General features: G+C 37.9%; 1 protein-coding gene across 1 annotated transcript in view; it reads right to left on the bottom strand.

The window, feature by feature from the left end:
• The window catches only part of UBL3 (ubiquitin-like 3), a 56,335-nt gene that overhangs the window by 8,448 nt on the left and 37,262 nt on the right, over positions 1 to 10,625 (bottom strand). Inside the window, exon 2 of the mRNA XM_009573457.1 lies at positions 2,182 to 2,290. Within this exon, the coding sequence (XP_009571752.1) occupies positions 2,182 to 2,290 (109 nt within the window). The remainder of the gene's footprint in view (positions 1 to 2,181; positions 2,291 to 10,625) is intronic.

The following is a 10,625-nucleotide window of genomic DNA, read 5'->3' as shown; positions in this document are numbered from 1 at the left end:
TAGGGAAAAAAATTTTTTGGAAAACCCCAATTTTTTTTTTTTTTTTTTTTTTTTACTCCACTATACTATGGCTGTAAAGAGGAGAAGTTCAGCCAGTTTACAGTGCCATAATGACCTGAAACAGCAACCAAAAGAAGACAGACTATATTTTGGCACAGGTATTTGCTCATTGTTAAGCTGCCAGTTTACCCATCCTTTTAATTTTTGCTTCTTGGCTGGCAGTCTGAAACATTTCTTTCTGACATGATTTCAAATTTTAATTTCCACTGATGACTAAATGAGCCAAGGAGAAAATATTTACCTACGACTTTTTTTTTTTAAAAAAAAAAAAAAAGTTTCAGCAGACAATTGCTGTACAAGAAAAAAATTTAGAAGAAAATGGCGGGGGGGGAAGAACAGGTAACCTACCTAGATGATAAACATTAATATAAATTTGGCATTTTCCACTACAAGACGAGAGATCCTTAATTAACAACTGTATTGCCAAAAGAGGGGAGGAGAGGTTTGCCTTAATCCTGCCAGCATGTGACTGAGGATATTTCATGACTTTTTCCCCACAAGACCATGACAAGTCAAAATGGTGGTAAAAACAATAATTTCATACCATCTCTATTTCAAGGAAAATTTAGTCCACATCAAGATTTCTCAGTCCTGTGGCAAAGAAGAGCACACTCAGCCTGAAAACAGCTAGTGGGCTCATGTTTGTGAAAACCTATACACTACGCTGAAGTAGATTTTTCCTCAGTCTTTCAAATTGACACTATTCTTCTTTGCACAGGCAATTAAATATTCATCAAGATTTACAGCACTCCCTCAGGACAGCAGGTATTTGAACTGAGGCTTCCATGTCCAGTTCTACTTTTCTTTTTCTTTAAAAAAGAGACTTTAAAGTCTGGGTTTCTTCCCAACTCTAAACTCAGATTCTGCAACCTTCAAGCTCTTCCCAAGACTAGAAACACAAGACCACATGTTCAGGAATAAACCTGAGTAAGAAAAAAAACAGTTCTGCATTTACTAATTCAGATAAAAGTACACAAAGAACATTTGGTTATGACAACTGTGTTGTAGGCACACATTGAAATATGTACAGTAACTACATAGATGCTACATCAACCAGGTTTCTTCGTGTCAAAATGTTTTACATCTCTATCTAATATTTCAGAGGACTAAGAACCTCCTCCTTCATTACATATTTTATTAAATACATAATGCTGCATCCCAGCAAAACAAACAGCAAACAAGTCTCCTGAAACCCTGTTTTTCCTGACCTCAAAGACCAGCTTAAGGCCTAAAATACAGATTATCAACACCAACTTTTTGGCATGAATTATCATCCACCATACCTCTTTGACAAAGGCACCACAGAAACAGATATTGCAATGTTTTAGTTTGTGTAAATAGTAGTCTTTTTTAACAACAAAACAGTAACCCAAATGAAGTCCAGTACCAAAAGAAGGATTTTCTTTCATTGTATGTAATGCTATGTCTGTGTTTTGGCTATTTTCCCATTAAATCACAGTCTGGGAGAATAGCAGCACTTTGGTTTTGTGGAAGTATTCACATATATGAATACATATCCTAAGTTTTCAATTCCATTTTCTGAAGCTAGTATTCCTGCATAACACCAAATACATTCATACAAACAACCTCAGTTTCCCTCAGTCTTTTAATGTCTCTTAAAATGTTCTTTTATATTTGATTTTTTCCTGGAAAAATACCGTTATTACAGATCCTTTCCAAGATAAGGCAGTAAGGAAGAAGTATTTCAGACTCAATTTCACTAATGCGTTCCTGTGACATGCCATGTTTTACATTAGCTGTCCTCACATAAGAGGTTTTATATCTCCAACATTTCCTCACACTTACTAGATCCTCTAACAAGACTGATCAAGAAAAGTGTCTAAAGATGGGGGGGAAAGAAGTACTTCAGTTTGGGGAAGCAAATTTTAGAAATAAAGTGGGAAATAGTCCAGACATCTAAAAATCTGCCCAACCAAAGAAACAGGGAAAAAGAAGGCGAGAAGACAATTGTATTTCTATATAAATCTAAGCCCAGATACACAATAAACATACTTAATTTGAACACTGAGAACAGAGATCGGTTTATTGACACGTTAGTCTGAAAATACAGGAAAGCTTCTAGCTCGCCAGTTAAAAAGCCAAAGCCACACAGCTACTCACCCATCGGCCAGTTGTCATACACATGTTTTGCGATATCTGCAGCAGAGTCATTTGGTGAAAACAGGAACTCTTTCGTTTTCCCGCTTACCAAGATGAGGCGCAAATTTATCTGTAAAAAAAAATGCAGTATTAGGAAAGTATCCAGAGAAGACTTAAATTATTATTTTTTTTAAAAGTTACTAGAAAGTTGCCATTGGTTTTAGAAGATTGATCCAAAGTGATTTGAGAAAAGAGTTTAAGATGTTGTAAAAATAGGGTCAGAGAGGTCAATAAAATTTTGTTTGTTTACACATAATCTAGGAAGATTAAATTCTAACAGCTGGCATTTTTTATGATAAACACCAGAAGATTCTGATAGGTAGTGATTGAATCAACTGTGCCATTAAAAAAGCTTTCAGCAGAGTATAAAAAAATTCCAGCCAAGACACACTGGCAACATATCTTCTTGAATGAAGAAGAAAAATATAAACCTGAAAAATTAACCCGAACAGAGAGCGCTAAAAATATCAAAATCTGCACCTGAATAGCCTGTGAGCCTCAGTAAAAGCCCTAGCACACTCTCTCCAGTATGAAATTTGTTAGCCCTGATCTCACCCACTGCATCTCCTACAAAACACCACGGAGTCAGACAGCATCCTTCCTCAGTCCCAGCTGCCACAGAACTTGAATCTCTCTGCCAGTCTTCTGAACCCAAAACTTCGTTCCACCACTGTCTTTCACTACAAGCAAAGTGATTGAGATCCACATGCAATACAGTAATAACATCACATCATAGTTTTCCTATCATCGATTTCCTTTATCTCACCATCAGCATCTTCAGTATAATTTTTCTCTCTTCTATTTGCAAGTTACTGAATATAATTCCTTTTCCATATAGCATTAAAATAACCTGTATAAAGAGCTCATTATGACATTACTTACAATGCAAAAGAGATTAAATTTTGGCTCCTCAAGCAACTGCTAGCAAGGTCACAAAATGTGTTTGAGTAGCTAGCACTTACAAATGCCCATGACAAGGAGGAGTTTAGCTGCTTTTCTGTTTTGGCCTACAAGCCTAAATTGCATCAACTTTTAGCAAGACTTTAGCATACTAACTGCTTGGATACTTTTTTTCCAAATCACACTCTCAAACTGTGGCTCTCATTTTAAGTTAAGTTGCAACAAACTTTTCCTTGTTGGAATTCAGTAAACTGTTTTCTAGATCAAATACCAAAGGAAAAATTTACAGCGATGCCCAAGCTTTCAGGACTTCTTCAGGGTCAAAAACCTCAGCACATCATATCCACTGAACATGACAGCCTTGCCTCAGTTACCTACTCACCACTTATTTCAAAAGCTCTCCAGACAGACTGTCTATTCCCTCTTGAATGCTTTGGCTTGGATTCATCCCACCTATCTTTAAGCACATAATGGAGGTATCCAAATTACAATCTCTATCATCCTGCACACTTCAAGGTCAATGAAGAAAATGACCCCTCCAAAAAGCAATTCAGTCTCTATTTCAACGTGTAGCAAGGATAAAAAGAGTTAGCATAAAAGGGCTAGGTTCCCCTCCCTGTCCCCCTGCTAACGCCCTTCAGAAAATATGAGTTCTGCCATTAGCCCAGGAAAGAAGCCAAGTGGTAGCTGTCTCTGAGAAAGCACCATAGCCACTGTAAGAGTGGCTGCATACCAGGAAATAGCAAAAAAACTTAAAGGAGAAAAGCTGGCGGAATGCTGTTTAGTCAAAGGCAATTATTCATAAAATTCAGAATACATCTGGCTATAAACATTAAAGATCCTTTCAATTATTCAGCCTCCAAGCTTGTAACTGACATTATGGCTGTAATGCCCTAAAGCACAAGGCTCCAAATTTCATCGCACTCCTATTACTCCACCCCTCCCAGGGAAAGGAGGCTAGGTGGAAAGAAATATTCTGCACCACAAAGATGTTTCAGATCTCCCCCACATCTGGACCCATGGCCTATGAAATTCCGAAAAAATTTCTGTATAACACTTCTTTCTCTCTACGTTAAGAGCATTTTTCAAACTTCATGTCATCAACAAATTCTAGCAGCAAGATCCCTTTACATGTACCTTTGTCATTAAATGAATCGGGAAACGCAAGACTGATCTGACAATTGACCCATAACGATTCCGGTAACGAGCTCTCTCTGAGCTGATCTCCTCCTCCTCACAGCTAGGTCCTTTATGTTAGGCCCCTAGCCACACTCACAATTTCTCTATTAAATCCTAATTTATCCTATTTAACCAAAAGTTTGCAATACAGCACCACATCAGTTACTATGTACATATTCAGATGAAACTATAAAAATGTCTACACAGAAAATAAGTTCTTTTCATCAAAAGTCAGCTTGCCATGCTCTGGCTTTCACAGGCATGGTGTACTGCGTTCCATTCCACTTTCTCTATACTTCATTATTTTTAATTATCCTTTAAGCATTAATGCATCTCATTACAACACCAACATACTGCCAAAAATTCAGGAGGTTTAGACTGTGTCACCAACTCTTATTGTACTTGGGAATGGGCTGCCTGTTTAAAATACAAACCAACCAACCAACCTCAAATATTCGGCAGTAGTGCCTACTGTAGGCACTAGTGGTGAGGAGCTTCTTCACCAGCAGCCCTCCTGCCTCTCACTCGGATCTCCCTGCATCCTCTACTCTAACTGGCTCCTGAGATCCCCCCCCTTGATTTGCTCCTGCTGGCCAAGCAGTCCCCCAACTCCGATTTTATGCAGGTTATCTAAGGATTTCTTTTCCTTCATCTGTGTGTAGTTTATCTGTGGTGGGGATTACCTGTTTTGAAGATCATAACACTTTCCTAGGCAGTAGACATAACACCCAACCATCAGCTCCCTAGAACTGTCTGATTTGGATCCTATGAGGAGATGATTAAAAAAAACCCCAGAAGATTAGTCCTGTTCAGCACTTAATATGATTAGGACACAGCATTAATATAGAACTAAAGTTATTCTTCAGCTAGCATAACATTAAGGAGACACATTTCTTTTTATTCTCACTACTGAGTTTTGAGACTACCAGGCACACTACAGTGAATACAGAAAGGAGAAATAACCAAAACTAACTTGGCCTCCTGGAAAAGTTGATTAAGTCATACTTCTGCAGTTAATATACAATGTAAAATCAATATAAGCAACAGGGAAAAAGAAAGTGAAAAATGCTAGTTCCGCCTTTCCCTTGCACCTCCCCAAGATGCGTAACTTAATAGTGCTGAAGTTTTTTGTTGCTGAAGAGCATTTCTTACAGTCTTACGATGAAATCTAAAAGGCACATCAAGATAAACTAATAATTTTACAGGATATACTACAAAGTATGTGTAAAATGCAGGAGGAGTATTTTCATTTAAAAAAAAAAAAAAAGAATATCACCAAATATCAGCAGAAGCCAAAAATAAATCCTTAAATCAGTCAAGCAGATGTTGCATCAAGTGCAAGGAAACAGCTGCTCTAATGAAAGGTTAAAGTATTTTCTTATTTATAGTACAGCATGCCACTGACACATTTAGTTTGCATGTTTGTCTATATATATGCACATATATATCTAAGATACATATATCTTTATATTTATATTTCTTAATCTTGGCTTGAAGGAATCTCAGTCTTGAGTTGCACATCAGACTACCTCATAGGGTTTGAGGCAAAGAACCCCAAAACTTGCCTTTAAATTTAGAGTCTGATCTCATTCCCCTCAAGGGCATTGGGGAATTTAATGGCTTGCAACTGCTACACTGTTATTCTGCAAGCCTGAGAACCCCACTTCCAACCAACGATAGGGGATCAGAAACCAAAAGAAACCTTTCCAGCAAAATGCCACTAAGTGGCAAATTCCACTAAGTGGAAAGTTCACATCTAAGGAAAAAAATGGTGGGTGGTGAAGAGCATACGTGTATACACATTTACTCAAAGGAAAGTGCAGAAAAGAAATCTTGTTTAGGTAGAGAAGTTTTGACACAAAAGCAGAAAATTCTAATTTTTCAAGTTATGAAAGGATTCTTAGTGGTCTTAGCTACCCTGTATCCTATTTCCTATGTTAAAAGTTAGCAAGTAAGTTGTATCTGTATCTCTTGTATGCTTAAAACCCTCCACCTACTCTTGTCAACAGAGTCCTGGTCCCAAGACACTTACGCGATTCTCATGGCCCTGACAAGTTTGCTCTTCCACAGGGGACATAACAACGACCGTCCTGACTCTTTTTTTTTTTTTCCCCAGGCTACCAAAGGGAATTCCAACCTTTCGCTACAGCAAACTGATAAGGCTCATATCGTCACACTTCTGCATTATAGCACCAACTGCAATGCTACTGATGCAAGCAGTATCAGAAGTGGGATTAAATACAATTTGTGGACTACGTCCCCTCTGCATAGTTATATAATAGTGCATTCTGTTTGTGATCTCAAGCATGCAGACCTTTCCCTCTCTCCCCCCCACCATAGCCAACATCAATCTCATAATTACAGCTCCAGTAACTACCACATCAGTTGCATCGCATACACAATAAAGAATTTCAGTGTAGATTATATACTGTAAAGCAAAAAAAAAAAAAAAAAAAAAATTTCAAACCCCACATATATGCAAAGATTGTAGTACCAACTGTGACCAACTTTCGGAACAGAAATTTGGGTCACGTATATGCAGATGTAGAATAAGTTGTGTTTTGTTTGTTCTAGGCATCTGCAACAGAGTTACTTCATTCTTTAAGGCGTAACTATAAAATGTCTTAGTGCCACAGTGCTTCTAACTTCACAGCTAAAGTTAAATAAATGGGAAGTCACTTAAACATCAAGAAACGAGAGATTTACAACCTCTCAATCATGATGTTTCTTGATGTTTAAGTGACTTCCCATCTATTCAGTTAAACAAGTTATTTTGTTATCAATTTTATGCTCCTGTAGCAGCTTAAGATTCCTCCCATCTTACAATTAAAATGCAGAGAAGTGTCATATCAGCACATGCTATACAACCCTAAGTTTAAACTAACTGCTTTTCTTCAGCTGCTTAAGATTAAAATACATACACAAGACTAGTTTTTTTCCTTTTCTTAATAGATGTGTAATTGAATTAGAACTAACGATGGACCAGAAGGGAAAGCAATGAGATAAGAGCATTCAGAAATACAGACTGAAGTTTCACTTCTCAAAATCCAATACATTTACTTCTGAGTTCAAGTTCATAATTGTAAGAAATAAGCTTGTTCTCCAAAGATGCATCAAAGTTTCCTAATGACTCTAAGCCAAAGAGAAACCTCACAGCACCATGCAGTACACTTTACTGACTGAATTCCACCAGATTCACGTAAGAGGTTGAACCAAGCCTGAATAACAGTCTAAGTGAAACAGCAGCATTACACAGCCAAGTCAGCAGGGCCCTGTAGGTTCTAGACTCCAGTTCACTCCTAAGGTAGATATATCATCTCATGTAATCCCTTCTGGAAATGTATCCACCTGAAAATAACGAAGAACTGCAGTTTTTGCACTCCCTGGAAGGCTGCTCTAGAACGTGACTGTCCCATTGAATGGAGCCTTCTTCTAATTCCCAGCATAAGTTTATTCTTGGACAGGTTACATTCACTGATGCCAGATCTACTTTGTGCTTTAGGGATAATAAATAGGCTTTCCCCCCCGCCCTTGGGGTTTTGATGGCTTTCTTCTACATCTATGACAAGGACACACTTCGCTAAAATAAATAAGCGAAGGTTTTCCTCATTAATAGGCTGGTGCGATCACTGTCTTCAAAGCTCTGAAGCACATAAACAGAGGTTAAGGAAAGTGGGCTTGGTTAGCCTGGAGGCCTGGTGGACACCTATTAGCAGCCCTCCTATGCCCAAATTACCAAGACAATGACCTCTTTTACTGAGGTCCAAGACAGAAGAAAAGAGACAATAGTTATAAATGGAAACAAGAGGCTTTGAACTGTGATAAGGAAAAAAGTTTTTACCCTGAGGACATCAAAGCAGTCGAAGAAGTCACCCAGAGATGCTTTGGAAGCTCTGTCCTTTGGTTTTCAAGACCCAACCGACAAAGCCCCGAGCAACCTGGTCTGAATTCAGTGGTGACCCTGCTTCCAGCGGGAGGCTGGGCTAGAAAATTTCTCAAGGTCCTTTCCAAAGTGAATGATTCTACAATTCACTTTAATCTGCATCTGCTTTAGTTTTGATTCATTTTTCTTAAGTATGCATGATTAGAATTATACATAATATTTCAGGAATTTATAAAATGATACTAGAACCTCATTAAATTGACTGCAAATGCCTCTCCATTTTCTATACGAACATCACAACTGTCTCACATTTGCAATGCAGCAATCTTGCAATGATCTTTCCCAGTCCAGTCATTTCCATGACATAAGCCTTCAAGCTTGCATTACAAAATATTGCTTTTAACCACCCATGATGTACAGGATATTTTTATATTAATGCAATTAATTTTGTTCCTATTAATTCAGTCTTTGAGATAATCCAATCTTTTCCATACAACACCATGATCTCCTTCTGTACTATTAGTGCCTTCAAATTTTCATCATCAACAAATTTCATCACCACACTGATTTTCCTTGTGTCAGTGGCATAAATGAAAACATCAGAAAGATAGTTGGTCCCAAAATTAATCTTTAAAGAATTCCACTAAGCGTAACTGCCAGCCTGACACTTCCACATTGAACTCTGTATCTTACCATCTTCTCCACCCAAGTCACACACTCCTGCCTTCCCAAACCAATCCTTTTCTACGCAACATCAACTACTCACTGAAGTCCAGACAGATTATGCCTCTTCCACATTTCCCTCATCTGAAAAAACACCCTCCTTCCAAAGAAAACTAGCTAATGAGTTGGTCATAATCTAACGTGGGTAAATATATATTGTGAATTTTATTCTGTTATTTCTTCTCTGCTCCTTCTCAATATCGTTCTTGAGGTGGTTACTCATCTGCCAAATTCAAAGTCTCTCTCTGCATCCTTTCACTCATCTATCATGCAGATATTTTATACCTTCAATGTCTTCGACCTGAAGAAACACTAAGCATGCAAATTCTTCAGCTATGCTCCTTATACTAACCCAGTACACTTAGTTTAATCAGCATCTGCCCCCTTGAAATCCAAAGCTTTTATGTACACTCCTACTTTGTTTATTCTTCCATTTGATTTTAACTGTATCAGCTCGTGGTCATTGGATCCAATGTCATTTTCCCAAGCAACCTTCTGAAGATTTCCAGAGCTTTCTGGGAATTTAAGAGACACATCTAGAATAATAATATTAGCTCCTTCTTGGCCAAGAAACTAGCTGGTAGAGGGACTGAGATGCAGGTGCATAAGGTAAAAAAGTAAGTGAGCAAGAAGTATGAATTTGTAGCCCAACGATGCAAGCATTCTCATGAGACAGAAGAGATCCTTGACTCTGGACTCTTATTCAAGAGTCACTTGGTAAAATAAACAAAACTATAGTTCTTATGAATCACACTTCTAGACACCTATTTTCACCAGATACTTTATAGGGAATACAGGTAACTTCACTTCCTCAACTGAACACCTAAAATTTACACTTGGCAACACTCAGAACCCCTGCACTTAGCTTTAAATGCACAAAGGGGCTTTGCTCTACCCTTACAATACCTTGCACCTATAGTAAGTTTACTTCGTATCAGGAAAAAAAAATGGACATGGAACATATGAAGCAACATAAATTGCCAATGTGACTGAACAAAGCTCTGAAGTTTCATTGCCAGCCAGCTGACAGACCTGCATCGCTCATTCAAAGCCACACCACTTGTGGAAGCAGGGTGATCCCAACATGACACCATGAAAGTGTGACAGCACCCCACATCACTGTATTCAAGACTAAGGTGAACTTCATAACCAGTTCCAATGACATACTCATCTTTAGATTACTACAAAGAGAAACAAATATGTTTTTATGTGCCACTGCTTTCTCAAACAAGGAATGGCTAAGGCAACTTTGCACTGATAAAAACTAAGTTAGCAAATTTCAGAGAATTTTGAAGTGAAGGAAAAGAGAAAACCAAAATGAAGCATAACCAAATTTTATTTAGAGGAGGAAAAAGCAAAATCCTATAAGCATTTAACTCAGTAGCTATGATAGAGCTAGCTGTTTCTATGGAAACCATGACATTCTTGAACTTAAAATCATAGTGCTTGGTCACACTTCATCCATTCCCTCACTTCAGTTCAAATAACAAGGGAACAATGGCAATATATTCTTCCATATGCTCCTATGAGTTCCAGGGTTATCTTTTAAGAAGAAATATCTGGGAAACATTGTTCTTCAAAATAAATTAGTAATACTATAATAAATAACTATCCTAAATATAATGGATTTCAGTGGAGTTTACATACTGTTTTCCTTTACTATCCTGACTATTAGCATTCCTGGGACAAGGCTGGGTTTTGCCCCCCCTCCCATCCCCCC

Source organism: Fulmarus glacialis, unplaced genomic scaffold (genome assembly GCF_000690835.1).
Source record: "Fulmarus glacialis isolate BGI_N327 unplaced genomic scaffold, ASM69083v1 scaffold21382, whole genome shotgun sequence".
NCBI lineage: Eukaryota > Metazoa > Chordata > Aves > Procellariiformes > Procellariidae > Fulmarus > Fulmarus glacialis.
The sequence above is the reverse complement of the archived record's forward strand: the minus strand, read 5'-3'. Positions and strand labels throughout refer to the sequence as shown.